Genomic DNA, 21,921 nt, shown 5'->3' with positions numbered 1-21,921 from the left:
TTCAAAGTCTGCACACTTTCAAAGCATTCAAAAGTCGAAATTCTCATTTTCATACATTTTTCTCAAACCATTTCGATTCCAAACCATTCCAACTTCTGAATCTCAACTTAATATAACATATTTGACATAAACAAACAAAATCCAACCTTTATTTTATCATTTATATTATCTCCCAAATCATTGACTTAATCAAGTCAAAGTTCATATGATGAACTTGCATAAATCTTGATAATCTCTTGAATCTAATGACCATTTCATGCCAAAAACACTAAAATGCACTCATTTTAAATACTTAAAATCAGACCCATATGAAAGCCTAACTTTATCTCAACATGCAACCCATAAAACAAGGATATCAACCATAAACAAGTGCAAAGAATGGATTATACCTTACTTGATGATCAAATCCTTCAAAGATCTTGTAGTTCCTCTTTGATTTGAGTTGAATCAAGCCTATGTGTGTGAAAATCTTACCTCTAGAGTGTGTGTGAGTTCTGGACTTAGATGACAAGAAAAATGGGTCAAATCTCCAATTTATAGTGCTAAAACTCGAGTTGGGCCGGGTTGGCCCGGCTAGGAACCCATTTTGACCATCAACACTTAAAATATTCATAACTTTTCGCTCAGAACTCCGTTTTCTATGAGGTTTTCGCCTACACGATCATAAAGAGATAATCTACAACATCCAACAAAAATATTCCAGAAAATATCTCCCAAGAAAAATCAGTTTTACGTATCCATTTGACATGATATTTTCCAAATCCTCTAATATATTCTTAAGAAATAAAATTTTAAAGCTTCAAACCTAAACTCTCACTAAATCATAAGCTCTCTTTAACCCAATAATTAAATATACTAAGCAAATAATTGGGCATATTAGAAATTGGATGTTACAGAGGGTATTGTCGTGGAATGTAAAATCTACGAGTTAAAAATATATTGAATTTGAAAAGATTCCATCAGTTTTATTCCATGAACCAAACATTGTATTTAGAATTTGGTCATTCCAATTCCTTTCAATTCTATCCAAATCCATGAACCAAACAGCCCCTAACAGTTATGAGCATTACTACCATTATGCCAAGAAATTTTTTTGTTAATTTTTCTCCCAAATTTTATTATTTTTTCCACGATACTTTTTCTTTTTCAATGCCAATTCATCTTTATTTATTTTAAAGAACAAGGTCAATTCTAATTGGAAAAAATGTATTTTATTCCCCAAATCGACATAATTGAGTTTTTCTTGTGTCCAATTGTGTTGACTTTCCCCATGAATCAAACAGCAACTTTACAGATCTTTGATCAGGATAGCTGCCATCAACCCTTTAGAGCGAGGGCCCTCCGAGACCAGAAGGAACCTTAAAGGTACATCCAGTCAAAAATTCATAATAACCTTTCAAGCAAATGGATAACTCATACGATTATGTCAATAGTCTTGTCTTTCGTCAACTTACAACCATGTTTAGAGATGTAAACAAGTCGAAATTCTAATGAGCTACTCGAGCTCGTTTATCTCGAGTTCGAGCTAGATAATTCTCAAGCTAAGATAATTCTCGAGCTCGAGTCATCTCGAACACAAAATTGAATCCGTTTAATTTAACGAGTCAACTTGGAAATCTTGGTCTACGGTTCAAAAACTTGGTATCTCGGCAACGGTATATCATATTTGGAGGGAACGGAACAGGAAGTTCTTTGACAAWTTCAATCAGTCGGGGGATAAAGTTATTGAGGAAATCAAGATGCAGATTCTTCATCGGATGGCTTGGAAGACAAGGAAGAAGCTTAAAAATTCCAATGTTGGGTGATTTCGTGGGTGGTGAGCTTTCTTGGTTTTGGCTCTTATGGGTTTTTCTTGCCCTTTGCGTTTTGGCTTTTGGTTTTCTTATGTGTTGGTGTAATTCCCTTTGTCATTTTTGGCTTCTTATGACTTGGTTTGTGAGTCAAAGTTGCCGTAGTTTTTCTTGTTGATTGCTTTGTATCGGTGACACTTTTTACTGTCTTTATAAATTTGCCTGGGGAAACTCTTCCCCTTTCAGTAATTTAACGAGTCAATATTCATAACACCAATGTTCGACTCAACTCGTTCAGAAGCTCTATTAAAATTTTCGAATCAAGCCAAACCATTCGATCATACACGCTTTTTCGTAACAAACATTCTCATATATTCAGATAAAAACATTGAAAAAATATTCTCGAACCAATAAATAAGTTAATCAATCACGAGTTCAAGCCCATAAACACAGTGACGGAGAGAGTAGGGGCCACGCCGGTGACCGGCCACCCCGAACGGGAATCTCCACCCACTTTCATTAAATCCACCCATTTTCTAAGTTTCCAAACCATCCAGAACAAGTCCTTCTATTTTATTTAGGTTTCCAATTTTGCTCTTGATCTTAACTTTTTTTCATTTGGTACCCTAGTATTGGATCCTTTGAATTTTATGTGCAAAATATCTATGTTGGTTAACCAATTTGGTCAAGCAAGTTCCTGACAAATTTTATTTTTATTATTTCATCTGTCTTAAAATAAGTGTTTACATTACTATTTTAATTTATCCCAAATCAAAGAAGTGTCCACTTTTAAAAAACAAGTACATATTTTCTCACTCTACCCTTAATTATAAGATCGATGAATTAATTACTTCTTATGTTATTAATGATAAAACTTTCATTTAATTTATTAAAACTGTAATAATTACACTTTTCTAAAACTGTGTATATTTTTCATCGTAGACACTTATTTTTGAATCGAAGGAGTAATAATTATATTTATCAAAAATCGTTTAGAAATATTATTTCTGAAAATGTCGATAATTGTTTTTAAAATTTTATGCAAAACAAATAAATCATCATTGGCTTTCATTTTTTTTTTTTGAAAGATCATGTGTCAGTTTGAGATGTAAGTTTATTTAATTTTAATAAAACCAAACAACTGTGCGTCTTACATAAAAAAAATGTTGCGATAAGTTTATATGACATTTTTGGACGTTTTAACAAGTTCTTTTTATGAAAAAAAATTTAACAATAAAAGGGTTGTTTTAGTTTTTTTTGGATGACATTTTAAAGAAGTGTCCTATTAACACATTTTTATAGGATATTTTTTCAAATGATGACATAAGAAAATTAATTAGACATTTTATTTTAGAAGTGCCCTAAAAAAATTTGTAAGTCTTCCAAAAACGTCTTATAAACTTATTACAACGTTTTTACATATGATGTACAATTATTTTGACTTATAAACTTGAGTTATATATAAATCAATTTATTAATGACACTTTAGACATTTTTGACATCCTATAAATCAATTATGCTATAACGAAGCTTGTGATTTAATGTTTTGACCAATTGAATTAGCTACTAATTTAACATGAAGAATTCATTCCCAAAAGACCATTGTCGTAACCTTTCTTTCACGATGGTGGTTGGTTTAATCTTCTAAGTCTCTTGTCTCATTAGAATTTAGAGCCATTCGTAAAAAGGCTTCAAATTTAGGCCAAGAGTCTACCGAATTGTTGCTATATTGATTAAGTCATCGAGATGATGTATCAGTTTCATGAAACATTTTGTGATTGATAAAGTCAGAATTAATCAACCGTTGCCCATAAGATTGGATAATGCAATTTAATTTATAAAATAATATATGATCTAATTTTCCTCTGATTGGTGATAGTCATGGACTTGGTCGCATATGAAAATATCCAAGGTGGGTTCCAGGAAGGTTAGTTCCTGACAATAACGTTCTGGGTGAGTTTTTGTTCCGCATCTGAGAGCATCTCCAATGGAGGTTAACGGGGAGGTTAATGAGAGCCATTACATGCATCATGCATTGTGAATGGAGGTTAATGGAATAGAGGTTAATGGCCATTGTACGCATCATGGGGAGGTCAATGGGACCCACTAATTTATTTTTTCTTTTATAATTAAATTTGTAAGGATTTAATTATGATATTATATATATATATATATACTATAATATGATACTTATTAATCAATAAATTAATTTTTATTTTTATTTTTATTTTTATTTTTATTTTTCTTAATTTATAAAAACAACATAATTAAAAAAACATTACATTAATTTCAAAATACATTACATTAATAAGATATTACATTTTCTAGTTTTAAATTATTTGGTGTTTAAGCATTTCATTTTCTAGTTTTGGTACTTTTTAACTGATATATTTTAGTCTCGTATTTTTTATTAAATGTATTTTAATTTCGTTTCATTTTCATTTTAATGTATTATTCCTTGTTTTTAGTAGATTTTTAAATTTGTTGGTAAAATTATATTTATAGATAATATATATATATATATATATATATATATATATGATGTGGAAATCCATTAAACTCAATGGAGTGTTATGGAGTGTGGGTATAAAATGATAGAGTTGTATGGTGAGTGGAATGTTGATATGGCAGTCCATGACACTCTGATAGAGTGTCATCCATTGGAAATGCCCTGACCATCACTCACTGTGTTCACTCAGTGAGCAACAAATAGAACTTCAGTGTTAATTAGCTTCAACAATCAAGGATGGTTAATTATTTAACGATACTTATATATATATATATATATATATGTGTGTGTGTGTGTGAGAGAGAGTGTGTATGCTTTTGGTTGAGTTACCATGTTTTTACACTTGAAACTTCACAACAAAACATTATGAAGGTAAAAAATCCACACAACAAAAACACTATGGTGTCTTACCGTGAAGTTTCAAGTGTAAAAAAATGGTATCACATATCTCACGAAAACAGGCGGGTCTCATATGATCCAAAGTTTATATATATATATATATATATATATATATATATATAGACTTATTCAAAGCAAAGTTCGATCATCCCTATATAAAATGTGTAGACTTGGTGGATCTTTATCACAGAAAATACTTTAGATCACAAATGGAATTCAATAAGCTTTTTGGGTTTCTTGGAATCTTGAAGAAATCAATCAAGATTATGTTAAAAAATGGTAGACTTCTAGCAATTGTAACCTCGATCTACCTGATCATCGCTCCCGTTTTCTACGTGTGGAACATATCTACGATCAAACCTATCATATTTGATTTCAGCACGAAATCTATTCAGTTAGCGTCTCTAGATCCACGGGGCCTTCCTTTTTCACAGGATCTAGCTAGCATCCTAAAAGATATCAAAGTCTTGTTAGGCATCGAACTCGCTTTCCTTCTAGCCCTCTTCTTGACATCTCTTTTCGCCCAAACTGCAATCATTTTTCTAACCGAAGCTTCTTACAAAAGCAAGAAAATCTATGTGAATGATTTGATGGTAAGGGTGCCACGGTCTTCAACAAGGCTATTCATCACTTGTTTTCATGTAGCACTTCTCCGAGTCGGCTATATTTACTTCGGTTTTGTCACGTTAATGGTTCCTACCATAATGTTTTCCGGGCACAAGATTGTGTCAAAGGTGATACTATGGGTTCTAATGATCTTTCTCGTGATCCTCTACCTATATTTGTCGGTTGTCTGGCTCATGTCCTCGGTGATCTCGGTGCTAGAAGAGTGTTCCGGAATCGAGGCATTAGGAAAAGCTGGGAAGCTTGTTAAAGGCAACAAGTTGGAAGGGTTTTCTCTGAACCTTATGTTCAACCTTCTAGCATATGCTTTCTATCATGTGTTATCAAAGAGAAGCGCCGGGATACGAACCGAGTTGACTCAGGCCTTCCTTCAGTTCTTTCTCATGAGTTGTATTTGTTTGTTAGTTGTGTTGGAGTTACAGGCATACGCAGTTTTCTACTTCGAGTGCAAGAAGAGTCATGGTGAAGAGATTGAGCTACAAGGTAGTGTCGAGTATAGTAAAATATCTAATATGCCCCTTGTAATTGGTGAAGATCTTGCATAAAATTTACTGATTTGGTGTATCTTTAAACCCCTATTGTGATGAATCCAAGTATCTTAGCATTCTTATTCGTCTTTTGTTTGTAATGTACATGAACATGAGAAATAAAACTTATTATATATAAAAAGAAAAAGGAAATCATCGACTTGTAAATCTCATTTTGAGTTTTCCTCTTGCATGATTATTTATACTATATTATAAAGTATTTGACAAAAACTATTAAAAATCATTTTTTTACATAAAGTACTATTTATCAATGCATATTACTTAAGATTTAAGATTACAAGTAAATTGTGTGCATATACAATTTATTAAAGCTCCATTTTTGAATTCTTATAACTAATTACACATAAACATAATCAAATATAGGATAAACATCTAATTTTAAATAAAAAGATCTAAAATATAATTAGGATAATCATTGAGTTTTAACATAATTATTATCTTTATAAAAATTATATTGTTAAGTCAAAAATAAATTACTTCGTTATTAGACTCAAATTGAATTACAATAAAAAGTTCAATTAAAGAAATTGTATAAAAAAAGGAATTTTTAAATAGTTAATTTTATATTAATATCGATATATTTTTTCAAATTTTTATGATATCCTTAAATTTACTCAAAAGTAAAAACAATATTTTTTCTGAAAACCATATAAACTGTATTATATTAATAGAGACAAAAAATAAAATGAAATACTAAAATGAAGATGTATCTCACTGCATTGCACGAGTATCCTTGTAGTGATACAAGATGCATTAGAGATATGTGCCAGGGTGATTTCATGTTGCCCCCATAGATCCACCAACTACTGATGATCCCAAAAAAAAACAAAGAATTTTCTACAATTCGGTTTTAAAAGATGTGTTTACATTAATCTCTTGAATATTTCAACGTTTGACCCCTTCCATGAGAGCTCATGTTCAAAAGTAGAGAGATTCAAACATATTTTTCGAAACATGTGCGACTCCCATGTAGCACAAACTAGCAATGTTAACATCTCCACCATATTTTTCGTCAAAATCTCTATAAAAAGTTTACTCATCTTTGACTTATTCTCCGTTAAGGGTGTGTTTGGTACACTGGACAGGGATCCCTGTCTCATGTTTGGCATAAATTTTATGTGGAACAGGTATGTTCCACCCCTACCCCATAGAACATGGTGAAACAGACTTATATTTTACCAATATAACCTCAAAATAAAACTTAATTCTCTTCTAAAACATCAAATAGATTTTTCTTTTACATTTTATTCATTCGTTAAATTTTATTTATTGTATTTTATGTTTTTTAAACTTTCATTTTACTGTTCTCAAAATATTATTTTTATACAGTTTCTATATCTTTATTAATTTATGTAATTTATTATATATTAATAATAATAAATAATGTAGAAAAGAGAAAAAAAAATAGAAAACCACATAAACTTTTTATTTGGTGTCATTTTAATTGTTTTGACGAAAACTTCAAATGATATATCTTGTTATAAAAAATAATTATTCTATTTTAATTTAATAAATTACATAAATTGTTTTCTTGATTTTATCACCATCAAACATATTGCGTAAGGTTCACGCATGCAATTTGTTGTTTTCGATGAGTTTTGTATGTTTTTCTTGATCAGAGTAGTAAATATTCGATTTTGATCTTACATGAGTGATTGTACAGGTGATAAGTGAATTCTTTTGTTTTTTGGAAACCAAGTTTTGTGAATGTGATGATACTATATGAGATCACTAGCCAAATTGTTTTCTTGATGTTTATATTTTATTTACTATTTGATATTTAATCCATTTTAATTGATTGTGCGCGCTTGTTGGTAGTAGTTTTTTCTTCTTAGTATGGAATGCATATAGATTTGCTTCAATAATGAATTATTGATACTTATATTAGTTGATTATGAAGTCATGTATTTTTGCAAATGTATTTTTGTAAATGTATTTTTGCATGTAGTAGTGGTTTGATGTAAGTTATACTTTGCACACTATATTTGTTAACATTTATATTGATTATTTAGTGAGAAAAAAACACTAAACAGCTCACTTGGGATAAATTGGTTATTTTAACCAGTTCTGTCATATCTTACCAAACGCTGAACAGTTGTCCTGTCCTGTTCTGTTCCGTCCTATCCTGTCTGCGTACCAAACGCACCCTAAGGGAAATCCAATATTGATTACTTATACTATATTATAAAGTATTTAGGAAACTCTTAAAAACTATTTTGTATGCATCAAATACTACTTATTAATGCATGTTACTTAAAACTCAAGAATCAAGATTACAAGTTGATTAACCATAAATACAACATATTAAAACTTCATGTTTGAATTAGTACAATAACTACAAATAAATATATTAAATACTATATAAGCACTACGAGATTAAACACTTGTTTTTTTTTTCCAAGTATCTTAATTTTTAACTCTTGTAGGTCAGATGGGGTTTTTCTTGTAGGTAATTTTCTTTGGGGATGAGTTGCATGTGGTTATTTTTTGTGTTGGGTGTGTACCACAAAATCAAACACAAAGGAATGTCGCAGGTTCTTATATGGGGTGGTGAAGACGTAGGTTGTAGGTAGGCGGGTGAAATTTATTAGAGGGTCACAAAAGTTAGAGACTATTTTTTTTAAAAGTATATATATTAGTAGTTTAAAAAGATAAGTAAATAGAAGACATATAAAAAAAAATAGTATCTAATAGGACAACAAAATTGGTACTACATTAACTATTAAATGTTCATACATTTTTAATTAAAATATATTGAAGAAGAAAATACATAAAAAAGTTAATTTGTCGTTCATTATATAATTGTTTAATGTTTCTCTAAGTTTTTTTTTATCTAATACTGACGTCTAAAACTACTTTCCTTGAAAATTTAGATATATTATCCATAATTCATCTCCAATCGACTCTTTTGATTATTTCATTTCCACATGAATTCCATTTTTGTCTTAGAATATAGTAGATTTTCTTGTTATTAATATTAGCGAACAAAACCTCCATCTTTTAAAAAAAATATCAATTATGTAAGACGGTACAACTTATATATATATTTAGAATAATAAAATTATAATTGTTTTTTCATACTTGTTATTTATTATCTAATATTTGAGTGTATAAATCTTATGTACTCTTTTATCTCAAACTATAACCAACGTGAGTTTTCCTACTTATAAGATTGATGATTCCATAAAGTTTGTTTTAACCTTAACACTATGTTCTTGGGTATTCTTTTATAAAGGAAAGAAAGGAAAGTAACGAGGGAAGAAAAATATTATGTTCTTGAGATTTTTTTTAGGGAAAGGAAAATAAAAAGAAAGGATAAAAGAAATAATATCATAATTTGTTTTTATTTGATTATATTTCCTTCCCCTCTCTTCTCTATTAAAAACACAAATAACAAACTTTTTTTTTTCTTCCCAAATTCGAGAACGTAATATAAAAGTTTAAAATGATGTTAAAAAACATTAACATAAGGTGACATGAAAAATCAACATATTTATATTGATTTATATAGTGTTATTCGAAAATCAGAACAATTAACATTGTAACCCCAAATGATGTCATTATATGTACCACAAATATAGCATAGGATGTTTTTGATGATGGAACAAATTGACAATTCTACATAAAAATGTTCTAGTAGATAATATTAATCAGAAATGATTATTGATTGATTGTGCGTCTAGGAATACTCGGAATATTTATGATGATAAAAATAATGTACTAAAAAATATTATATTTATCGAGGGCCTCTTTTCAAATCTCGCCCAAGACCTTAAAAAGCCAGGAAAGGGCCTTGTTGCGGGAGGGAAAAGAGTGGGTGGATAATATAATAAATGAATATGATTTCTAATATGAAAAAGATAAAGATCATACTAAAATGAAAAAAAATATCCATGAGTTAATGGATTGGAGTCAAGAGAGTTAGGTTCCGTTTACTAAACACTTACCTTGGTAAGCGCTTACCGATTCAATTACCTTACCGGATTGATAAACATACCGGAGGGAAAGCAAGGATCGAGAGTCTTACTCAGTAAGTAAGAGTGATGACTCTTACCCAGTAAACACTTCATTAATCCACTTTGATGATCGATAATGTGACCTGATAAGGTAGATTAAAGTGGTGACTCTTGTCTTAAAGTGCTTACTCGATAAGCATTTAGTAAACGACCCCTTAATGTAAAAAACCTAGAACGGAACGAAATGCAAATCATAAAGACCCCAGTGTATTCATTTCAAAAGAGAGAGAGAGAGATCATATCGAGATTCTAAGCTAACTATAAGGACCAACGGTGTAATTTACTCTAATATTTTTGTTGAAAAACTATAAAACAATGACAACAAACTTTGTAATATTTTTTTGTCCAACCATTGTATAGTTTAGTCAGAAAAAGGACTTTCTTGGTACACACATTATATGACCCATCGAATATATATATATATATATATAACAACCTAGTATGCAATTTTTATTAATAATATAACATCCATTGGGAGAATCCAAGATTCCCACCTATTACAGTCTGCTTGCTTCTATGAATATATAAAAGTTACACTTAATTTTAATATTATAATATAATTATTATATTCTTCAATTAAGTAAAGACAAATTTCACTTCCATTAGCAAAGACAAAAAAAAAAAAAAAAAAAAATTCATGAAAACGTAGACATATATTTCTAAATTGGATCTTTATTTTAGAACAAATTAAATATGAGCATCTATTTAGAAACAAATGAAATAATTAATTTAAGTAATTAATTTCTTTTTATAAATTGAAAAAGCAAATATTGACTTTTAATTCAAGATTCGACTCGATGCATAACATGCAATTCCATGGAGCCAGCGAGTTGCAAAGGAGAATGATTGGAGGCAAGTCAACTAAACCCAAATGTCAACTGTTGAGATATCGCTAACCTTTAATCGAACTAGTATTTACCTGAGTCAATTTGATGACCGAGGTTCAACACTCGATTGTTAGAAACTGACGGGATGTTTACTAAAAACTTATCGGGTAAATGTTGACACTACGTACACGTCACCACTCTCAGTCTCTCACAGTCAGGGACCTAGTGTATTGGATATGGTGGCATTGGCCACTGCTTCGTCCACCCGTCGTAGTGTAAAAAATTAAAGAGTCGTGAAAATTGTCACCGTATGTATTTTGAAACTAAAATGAGTACATAAGTTGGTAGAACCATTTTCTTAGTATTTAACCTTTAATTTCAAATTTATTATGTTCTGAAAAAACTTATAATCAAAGACTTAAAAACAGAACCTCACATATGAAAAACAATAAACTAACCAACAGACCGATGATAATTTAGAGAAAAATATCAAAATATTTGTTTCTTATAGTCAAAAGGTGTCAGCACTTGGAAAAATTTCTAGGTCCGTTTTTGCTGACAGTCTCATTTACCTCATCAGGTAATTAATATTCTTGAGTCTTGACCATCAAAATAATTGTTTGTAAGCATTTCTTACCCTGTAATTGAAGTCTTGATACTTCTCCGTCACTTGTTTCTCTTATAAACTTCAATTAGCTTATCGAAATTATTAGTTTGATAAAATATTTTCAGTGATAGATCAAGTAACTTAGGGGCCGTTTACCTAAAGACTTACCCGGTAAGCGCTTAACGGTAAATTTCAACTCTATCTCTTACTTATTGGGTAAGATTTTAGTCTACCAAAACGACATCATATGTAACAATTTACCCAGTAAGCTCTAACCGTGGTAAGAGTCGTCGTCATCACTTACCGGTAAGACTCTCGGTCCGTGCATTCGCTCTTACCTGGTAAGATTCTTGGTCCTTGTCATATTCATCCGGTAAGGGAATATGACTTGATAAACGCTTACCCGAATAAGCATTTGGTACACGTCCCCTTACATATTCAAAACAAATTCTAAATAAGAGAAAATATTTGGTATGTTTTTTAATTTTAATATCCTAATTGAATTTGGTATATGTTTGACAATTAAGATTCTCTCCACCAACAACCTAAATTGAACCAATATAAAATGTGCACATTTTCTGGATCTTTTCTCACACAAAATACCTTTGAGCACAATGACGTTCAATAAATTTTTAGGGTTTCTTGATATCTTGAAGACATCGACCAAGATTATGTCAAAAAATGGCAAACTTGTGGCTATGGTAACCTCAATCTACCTCATCATCTCTAATCTTTTCTTCTTCTTGAACATTTCTACCATCAAACCAATCATATCCGATTTCGTCACAAAAGCTACCGAGTTACCGTATCTAGATCCACAAGGCCCTTTTTACTATCAAGTTCTAGATACTATCCAGAAAGATGTCAAAACCCTCTTACGTGTCGAACTAGCTTTCATTCTAGCCTTCTTTATAACATCTATGTTTGTCCAAGTGGCAATTATTTTACTAACCGGAATTTCTTACAAAGATGAGAAAATCTTTCCTAAAGATTTGATCACAAGGGTTCTACAAGCATTGACAAGGCTATTCATCACTTGTTTTCACATAACACTTATGAAAGTCGGGTTTTTGATCTTTGGTTTCATGGCGTTAATCTTTCTTACCGTTATGATTCCTATGCACAAGATTGTGTTAGCAGTGACAATATGGGTGCTAGTGATTCTTGTTTCAATCCTCTTTCTATACTTTTCGATTGTCTGGGTTCTATCCTTGGTGGTTTCGGTGTTAGAAGAATGTTCTGGACTTGAGGCGTTAGGAAAAGCCGAGAGACTTGTTAAGGGGAAGAAGTTAGAAGGATTTCTTGTCTTCCTTTTGCCTACTCTTCTATCATTTGTTTTCTTTCAATTGTCAACAAAGATGAACGTGGTTGAACAATCTGAGTTGACTCGAGCAATCCTTGAGTTCTTTTTGACGAGTTGTATGTGTTTGTTAGGCATCTTCGTATTTCAGGCATACACAGTTCTATACTTCGAGTGCAAGAGGAATCATGGTGAAGAGATTGAGCTACAAGGGAGTGTCGAATACGGTAGAATATCACTTGATGAAGATCTACCTTAAAATTAATTTGCTTATGTGGTATATGTTCACCGCAAGTCGTCTTTTGTGATAAATTAAGCCAATTTAAGCCTCATTGTTCATGGAACAAGTGTGAGTGTGGAGGAGTCAAATAAACTGATAAATATTTTCAAATGGAACATGTTTTGAATTTCCTTATGCGCCTGAACGAGTCTTCTGCTCAAATTTGAGATCAAATTCTCATAATGGATCATTTGCCTCCAATAAATCGTGTATTTTATTTGGTTGTTCAAGAATAACAAGAAAGAATTATAACACCAATTGATAAACACACTAAAATCTTACCTTGTAAGGTAAATGATAGCGTTGAATCTTATTGACAAACAATTATTGAGTAAGTATTTGGGTAAAGGCCCCTTAATATGAAACAATACAATAGTATTAGATACAAAACTCAATTTACTCTACGATGGATGGAGTAATTGAAAACAGGTTGCAACTTTATATATTATGCCTGAGCTTCCTAGAAAGAAGTTCATACACATGTTATAAAGGTACTGTTGGTACCAATATTCTAAACAACACGACATGGCGTGCCATGGCATCGAGGTGCAACCTTGCCGCCACGTTAACCCCTTGGCATGGATATAAAGCGTGGAACTCATCATGGTCTGCCATGGCGTGTTATGATGTTATAAGGACGAGGAGAAAAATTTGCAATTTTTAGAACTTGAATAAAAGTAAATGTAAATATAAATTTTTTTAGGTTATACGGGACAAATATTTAATCAACAAAATGAAGAAAAAGACAAACAAAACCCTAAATTACTTCTCAATATACGAAAAATAATATTCGATTACTTTCATTTTGTTGTTCTTTGATTTCATTACTTTGATTTTGTTGTTTGATTACCAAACATGAACTATAAACAATGACTTATTTTGTATATTTGATATCATTTTTGTAAACTCTGTATATTTGATAGTTGACACCAAATTACCAATTCATGGTTCTTCCCAAATATATCTACCATATATGTGTGTGTGTATATATATATATATATATATATATATATATATATAGAAGTTGGTTATTATACAACCCTTTACATTTGTAAAACCAATACAACTCAATCTCAACCGTTCATTTAGTTTKATGAATATGTGATTTCATAGAAGTTTTGATTGTTTCCTAATATAAAGTATTGATCATAATTAATGAACTTTATTCATCTTCCATAAATATTCAAATCATAATAAATGGACTCTCATCATTTCCATAAATATCTCAATTAATTGGGTTGCATTGGTTGTACAAATGGACATGGTTGTATTTGAAATATATCCTATATATATACATATATATATATATATATATATATATGTGTGTGTGTGTGTGTGTGTAGGACAAATCACATGAGAACCACAAAAATGTTATAAATCCGTAAGAACGAATTTTAAAATAACCATGAATTAATAATTTGATATCAAATATACATAGTTTACAAAAAATAATAGCAAATATACAAAGTAAGTCAATGTTTACGTTTCTGTTTGGTAATCAAACATCAAAACCAAAGTGATGAAATCAACATACAAATGAAAGTAATTGAACAATATTTTTTGTATGCTGAGAAGCAACTTAGGTTTTTCTCTTTTTTCCTATTTTGTTGATTAAGTATTTGGACCGTATAAACTGTAAAGTTATATTTAAATTTACACTTATTCAAGTTATAAAAATTTCAAATTTCTCACACACCTAATAACGCCATCACTTGTAACACCATACATTGCCTTGGCGAGCCATGACGAGTTCCACGCCAAGGGGTTAACATGGCGGGAAGATCACGCCTTGACGCTATAATGCGCTATGGTGCGTTTTTCAGAAGTTGGTGACTACTATGAAAACAATGGAAAACGTCAACAAAAAAGAATTGTCGAAAACACCTTCCTAAAAATTGAAGTTGATATCTTTGAAGAAAAGGAAGCCACAACTCCTAACACCGTCGTTGAGGAATTATCGTATGAACATAAAAAGGACCATGAATCTTACCTGGTAAGAGCGAGGCAAGGACCTAGAGTCTTACCCGGTAAGTGAAGGTAATGACTCTTACCGGGTAATTTGTTGCATAGAAAGCCATTTTTTGTTGACTAAAATCTTACACGGTAAGTAAATGATAGTGTTGAATTTTACCGCTAGATGCTTACCGGGTTAGTGTTTGGTAAACGGCCCTTGACTTTTTATTCATGTCTTCGATTTTGTCCAATATGACATTGTGATCATCGCTCTTTTCCTAAGGGGACAAACATTTTTTTTTTGAAGAATCAAAGGGGACAAATATAATCCACCAATTTGATTGCTTTAAATTCAAACTATATAAACTCCAAATCATTCATCATGAAAACTAAAAATCACAGATGGAGAACCAAGAAACCTCCTTTCTGAAACTCAGACAGCCTTTGAGCATGGTTGAAGTTCTTACAGAAACCATGAACACAATACTTACAAACAAGAGAGCTATGACAGTGATCTTATGCCTACTAATTTTCACAAACATCCAGATCGAAATGGCCACCAGATATCACTTGGAACCCCTCCAACAACCCTTTCGGATTCGAATCTCAAACCACAGGGGTGGCACTGTAACGCGAAAAGATTATACCACAGACTTTCATGAGCAATTGCTGACCAATTTTCATATATTATTCTCCTCCTGTTTCTTGTTTTTCTATGTTGCTATAACTACAATCTTTTCTTCGTATAAATCCTACACTGGGAATACCTTAACCATCGTAGATGTGTTCTTGAAAGTATCTAGAAACTGGAAAAGACCACTTGTAACTGGCGGTTGCATTTTGTTGTTAACTTTGGGGATTAATCTAGTTTACATCCTTTCTGTGGCGGTGATTTCCATTTTGGCAGGAAGATCAAGTATGTCAACGTTCTCTATTGCAACAGTGATTCTAAAATGGATCTTGAGTGCACATGTGGCTGCTCTTTCGGTGATGAGTATTGTGGTTTCAGTTTTAGAGGATGGTATGAGTGGGATTAAAGCTATCGATAGAGCCGGAGAGCTAATGAAGGGAAAAAGAATTCAAGCTTTTCTGGCAATCATGGTTTGTTATATCGCACGTCTTCTTGCTGAAAAAACTTCTGTCGCGTTCTCCATGATGTTTGAAGAGCGGGCAATGTGGCCTATAGAAGTCCCTTTTGTTATTGGGTTCACATGCTTATTGGAAGTTCTTGTGTTTGTGTTCTTTACTGTTTTTTACCATGAATGCAGAATGAACTATAAGGAAGATAAATCTTCCTAGCTGTAGACGTTATACATCCATCTTCGAAACTGTCGATTCCTGTTAAATAAATACTTTCCTAGAAATGTTATGTTCCTTCTAGGAAGTAACGAAACTTCTTGTTGGAAAGATCCATTTTGGCTAAATGACACACGAAAGGGATGAAGTGTTGAAGAACAAAATTGACCCATTCTTCTAAGTGAAACTTAATGGAAGTTAAATTGTCAGTTGATGTGTAAGAAATGGTCTGTGACTTGCAACAGTATCTGTTTTACTTTATAACTGAAAGAATGCATTTAAACTGCTTGTTCAGATCCATGTTTGTGAAGCAGAAACAAAAAGATCTGCTTTAGAAAAACAAATTAGCAATGAAGCAGGAGAAAGATTCTAGAATGCCTTTTCTAAAAGTCCAGGGACTCCAAATGGATATTTCTGAAGTGCAGGAATGAAAGTGTAAAATATACTCTAAATCCCCAAGCTCCACATCTTTCTTTTTGGTTCAGTTTTCTTTTCGTATTTGGATGATGAAGAGATATCAATCTACAAAACCCCCTTTGTGGCTGAGAGATAGAGAGCAGAAAATATGGCTTCTTCTTCTTCTTCACTGAGGCCTGCAAATGGCGGTTTCCTACTCCAAAAACCATCGTCTTCATCTTTCTCCAATAATCGACACTCTGCAACAGCAATCGGGTAAATTTTAACAATCCCCAATTCCCCATTGATCAAAGTTTGTTGCTTCATTCGTCGATTTATGTCTTTTTTAGCCCATGAAGAATTTACACTCAAAGAACTAGTTTCCCAGTTGATGAAATTGAAAGGGATTTCTAGGGTTTTTAAAGATATTGAATTATTGAATAGATTAAAGAATATGTTAAAGTTCTGATGGTGCTAATCAACTCATTCTGTTGGATATACTTGAATAAACATGTGTTTAAGCATCTCACTAAGTTTCACTGTATAAAGGTAAGTTTATCAGTTCATAATTTAGAAAGACAGTTGATCTAGAACATCACAAATTTGAAGAATTGACAATCAGAAATCTGCAGGATACAAACATGCATAAAAAATGGCTCAAACCCTACTAGAAAGCAAATTGGTCAAAATGTGATACACACACACACACACATATATATATATATATATATATACATATACTCCTAGATGTAAATATGTATGGTTCTGAGGTTGGAAGGTACATTAAATTTACAAATTCTATCTTTTTCTCTTTGATTTTTTCCAGATGGGGTTTGAGAAGAGAGATTGATTCAGGACTGGGCATTCGTAGAAACAAAGGCGAATCATTTCGCGTAGCTGTAGCTAATCCTAACGTATGCATAACTAAGGCGCACACACACACACACACACACACACACACATATATATATATATATATATCTGGTTTGAATATGCTCTTTTTAGGTATGTTTATCCTCATAAGAAGGCAGAGGATAATTAGGTTTGTATTATTTGCAGTTTATGTTAGTTTAAGAGCAAGCATGTGATTGAAAAATCTTTGTTTTTCCATTGTTGATAGCATGAATCAATCAACAAACATATACATATATACATATATATATATATATATATATATATATATATATATATATATATATATATATATATATATATATATATATATACATATACATATATACATATATATATATATATATATATATATATATATATATATATATATATAAATGAATATAGCTTGGATTAAGAATGGTGTTTTTTGGATATGTAGGTTACGATAGCAAGTGGAAAGTCAAGGAAAGAGGTGATCATGGTTGATCCTGTTGAAGCCAAGCGCTTAGCCGCTAAACAAATGGTAGCCATTAAAGCAAAACAATCATTTAAGGTAAGTTTTGTTTAGCTAATTGCTGTTGTGTTTATTCTCCCTACCTGCATAAACCAAACCAAACGAGCCCAATATATCCCACCCTTAGGAGGATCTCGGGGATTGGATGTATGCAGACCTAACCTCAGTTCTTTCCATGACGAATAGAAGTATGTGAAAAGAAAATGTTTCCCCAAAAAACACAAGTAAATAGCGAAAAAAACTACATACTAGTAACCTAACTGCCAGCTCACTGGTGCGACCCCCACCCTCTACCTCTCCAGCTCCCTTCCTCCCATCTACCTAGCTACAGATTCCATCTTCGTACCGGGATCATGTATTTAATAAAATGTTGTTGCAGAGGAGACGACAAATTGAAGCCATTAACGGAGCATGGGCTATGCTTGGCCTTACAGCAGGCTTGGTCATTGAAGGCCAAACTGGAAATGGCATCTTGGCGCAGGTTAGCTTGTAGTTGGTTTAGCGGGTTGGTTAATTCGAGTCTTGAAACATGTTTAACCTCTCGTTTGGTTCACGCAGTTGGCTGGATACTGGGCAGCCGTGGTTGGTTTTTTTGTTAGATAATGCACTGGGATCAGCCTGCAGGGCTCTACATGAACCCATCTGTTGCCAAAAGCTGTAACGTCTTCAAACCTTTTACACATGATTCTGTTTGCTTTCCGAAAACATGTTCTTGTTATTTAGTTATCGACCAAACAAAAGCTGAAACACGGATTTAAAAACTCTATAGATACTTGTTTATCTTTGTTTATGATACATGGATGGAAACATGAATACGTTAGAAATGTTTGTGATAATTCATTGTGCGTTTGAACTCCATTTTAAGAAGTAAACGGAACCATACCCGATCAACATATATACGATCCATGTGAAGTCTCTTTGTGCCTTTGGTCCGATCCCAACTATGCTAAAGTGGTTCCTATGTGAATTCCCAATCATGCCCTCTTCCACATGCCCATATAAAACGTATACGACCTCCCCTCCAACCGTCACCGAGATTGGAGACCGTTTTGCATCAAGTCTAACTTCGTCAAAGACTTTCGCTTTGTTCCACCCGTCTTCACTATTGAGGAAGTATAACTTGTATTTTGACATCAGTAGAACGACGCCGTCATTTTTAATGTCAATGGCCCGGATTTCCGTCAGGTTGATGTTTAGTTCGATTTCTTTAGCCACTCCATTTTCGTCATCGACTTTGAATAGCTTACCGGTGTTCGATTGGATGACAAGAAAGTGTCCTTTGCTATTGTAGACAATGCCGTTTAGCCCACAAGGGCCATGAGGTTTGTGGTGGTCCGTGTAGACCTCGCATGATGAGAAGATGGAATGTCGGCCTTCAAGACCGACATTCCAGATAAAGTTGCTGGCAGAGTTTGTGATTACGGCGCTGCCGAAGAAATCTATGGCAACTCCGGCAGCACCAGGGGCGGACACTGATGCGTCCGGTTCGTGGAGGGATGCGAGGAAGAGACGGCGGTGAGGAGAGTGGAGTTGGTAGGTTGCAAGAGCGGAATTAGACGGATTGGAGCGGGAGTGGACGGTGGCGATGATCCGTTGCCGGATCGGATCTACCATGACATTGGGGAAAAAGGAGCCGGCAGGGAGGGAGCGGTCGGAAACAAGAGTGGTGACGATGCCGGAGTCAGAGACCGAGATGAGGGATGGGCGGCGGGAGGAGCTGACAATGAAGCGTTTGGCGGTCGGATCCCGTGCAAATGACACCGGGAAAAAGTCAGGTGACTGGAAATTGATGATGTGGCGGTTACGGGTGCCGAAAATGGAGTTCCCATAGAAGCTGAACAAGAGAATGGTGCTTAGAATCATAATGGAATTGAAAAATGACATAATTGAGGATCTGTGGCTCCTGAAAAGCAATATTTAACGATGATCAAATGCGAAATGCAGAAACAATTGGAATTTTAGAATTCAAATGAATAAATTCGTATATTAAGTAAAAGGCATGCATGGATTCATGAACTGGCTTTAGATCCGACGAAGAAGCACCCAGGAGGGGAACTTAAATTTCATTTTATTTTTATTTTTATTTTTCTTTTTATTTTTATTTTTATTTTTATTTTTATTTTTATTTAAATGAAATTAAATTATTATTTCCTATATTTAAAGAAAATGTAATATATTTATTTTATTCTAAATGATTGTTTTTTATATTTATAATTTTGTTCTGTTAAATAACATTATAAATACTTATTTTTATTAAAATATTAGAAGTGTGTCTTCGAATACATTTATATTTTATTTCATAAATTTATGTGGTTTTAAAATAACGAAAGAGTATTTTGTTGTATTAATAGAGTTTAAGGGGCCGTTTACTAAGCGCTTATCCGGGTAAGCGCTTAACAAGTAACATGTTTAACAAGTAATGTTACAGTGCCGTTTACGAAACGCTTACTCGGGTAAGCGCTTACCAAGTCACTTTACTTTACCGGATGAATATTGCAAAAGCTAATAATCTTACCCGGTAAGAGCGAAAGCAAGAATTGAAAGTCTTACCGGGCAAGTGAGGACGAGGATTCTTATCATGGTTAGCGCTTACCGGAATAAATTGTTGTATACGATGCGTTTTAATGAATAAAATCTTACCACATAAGTAAGCGATAGTGTTGAATTTTACCGTTAAGTGCTTACCGGGTAGGTGTTTAGGTAAACGGCTCTTACATCATCGTATGAATATGATACAGACCAAGAATCTTACCCGGTATGAGTGAGACAAGGATCAAGAGTCTTACCCGGTAAGTGTGGGCAACGACTCTTACCACGGTAAGCGCTTACCGGGTAAATTATTGCATACGATGTCATTTTGGTGGATTAAAATCTTACCAGGTAAGTAAATAATAGTGTTAAATTTTACCGGTAAGCACTTACCGGGTAAGTGTTTGGTAAACGACCCCTTAACTCTTATATTGTGTTTTAACATGATTATGAGTTAGTTATAAGTTAATTTTAAAATGTCAAACGTATTAATAAGTTAAATAGTTCACATTGAACTAATTAACGGGTTCACAAATGAACATATAACTTATATCTGTATCACATGAGTTCACATATAAACCCGTTTGTAGGCTATTTATTAAAGTTACAAAACTACCATTTTATCTTCTGCATACTTATGCGAGGAATTATCCAATGATTCACGGTTAAAGCCACAAATGTTTACCAGATAAAGGGTTATTTAAGATCATTTTTTTACTTCTTAAATACTTAACACTTCTCAAATGAATCTTTACATACATACATACACACACATACACACACACGTGCACGCGCACACATATTAGTAGATGTTATAATAAAATAATTTAGAAAGTGCAATGTTGTAATAAGAAAGTCACATCACTATAGTACATGTGGCAGTCTACGTGGACAATGAGGTGACATGGAAACCTGGTATAATGGGTAAATTTAAATCAAAAGATTACTCAATGCTATAATGGGTAAATTTTTCAAAGTACAATGTTCTAATAAAAATAGTTTGAAAGTAGATTGTTGTAATAAGAAAAACTGAAAGTACAATGCTATAATAAAGAAATTTATAAAATTAGATTACTATTTTGTGCATTTTGCCCTTATATATATTACAAAATTTGGATTTGTTAAGACAAATTTTAGAAAAATATGTTATTTTAAATAACCATTACATATCTATACTATATTATAAAACATTTGATAAAAAAACTCTTAAAAACTATTTTTTATACGTAAAGTACTGTTTAATAATGCATATTACTTAAAACTAAAGATTGCAAGTAAATTGTGCGTAAGTACAACTTATTAAAGCTCAATATCTGAATTCGTGTAACTAACTGCAGATAAACATAATCAAATACAGGATAAACATCTCATTTTAAATATATAAAATCTAAAATATAATTAAGATAATCATTGAGTTTTAACAGAATACTTAATTATTA

General features: G+C 32.4%; 4 protein-coding genes across 4 annotated transcripts; 3 read left to right on the top strand and 1 right to left on the bottom strand.

Moving 5' to 3' along the window:
• Positions 1–4,887: 4,887 nt before the first annotated feature.
• LOC112508001 lies at positions 4,888–5,960 on the top strand. The gene has a single exon (XM_025112778.1). It carries the CDS (start codon positions 4,908–4,910, stop codon positions 5,865–5,867), a length of 960 nt encoding a protein of 319 aa, XP_024968546.1. The 5' UTR covers positions 4,888–4,907; the 3' UTR covers positions 5,868–5,960.
• A 5,974-nt stretch (positions 5,961–11,934) lies between these two features.
• On the top strand, positions 11,935–12,879 carry LOC112505889. Its single transcript, XM_025109930.1, has one exon. It carries the CDS (start codon positions 11,935–11,937, stop codon positions 12,877–12,879), a length of 945 nt encoding a protein of 314 aa, XP_024965698.1.
• Positions 12,880–16,644: 3,765 nt separating this feature from the next.
• On the top strand, positions 16,645–18,798 carry LOC112507365. The gene is made up of 5 exons (XM_025111929.1): positions 16,645–16,821; positions 17,372–17,459; positions 17,879–17,992; positions 18,333–18,434; positions 18,512–18,798. The coding sequence occupies exons 1-5, from the start codon at positions 16,715–16,717 to the stop codon at positions 18,554–18,556; spliced, it is 456 nt and encodes a 151-aa protein (XP_024967697.1). The 5' UTR covers positions 16,645–16,714; the 3' UTR covers positions 18,557–18,798.
• On the bottom strand, positions 18,791–19,567 carry LOC112505888. The gene has a single exon (XM_025109929.1). It carries the CDS (start codon positions 19,565–19,567, stop codon positions 18,791–18,793), a length of 777 nt encoding a protein of 258 aa, XP_024965697.1.
• Positions 19,568–21,921: the final 2,354 nt, after the last annotated feature.

This window comes from Cynara cardunculus, assembly GCF_001531365.2.
Source record: "Cynara cardunculus var. scolymus isolate 2C chromosome LG 2, CcrdV1, whole genome shotgun sequence".
Taxonomy (NCBI): Eukaryota; Viridiplantae; Streptophyta; class Magnoliopsida; order Asterales; family Asteraceae; genus Cynara; species Cynara cardunculus.
This window is presented reverse-complemented; position numbering and strand designations above follow the sequence as displayed.

Coding starts and splice junctions, on each gene's coding strand:
- LOC112508001 (XM_025112778.1), top strand. CDS start 4,908: ATGGAATTCAATAAGCTTTTTGGGTTTCTTGGAATCTTGAAGAAATCA.
- LOC112507365 (XM_025111929.1), top strand. CDS start 16,715: ATGGCTTCTTCTTCTTCTTCACTGAGGCCTGCAAATGGCGGTTTCCTA. Junction 16,822..17,371: donor CACTCTGCAACAGCAATCGG/GTAAATTTTAAC, acceptor GATTTTTTCCAG/ATGGGGTTTGAGAAGAGAGA. Junction 17,460..17,878: donor TAGCTGTAGCTAATCCTAAC/GTATGCATAACT, acceptor TTGGATATGTAG/GTTACGATAGCAAGTGGAAA.
- LOC112505888 (XM_025109929.1), bottom strand. CDS start 19,567: ATGGTAGATCCGATCCGGCAACGGATCATCGCCACCGTCCACTCCCGC.
- LOC112505889 (XM_025109930.1), top strand. CDS start 11,935: ATGACGTTCAATAAATTTTTAGGGTTTCTTGATATCTTGAAGACATCG.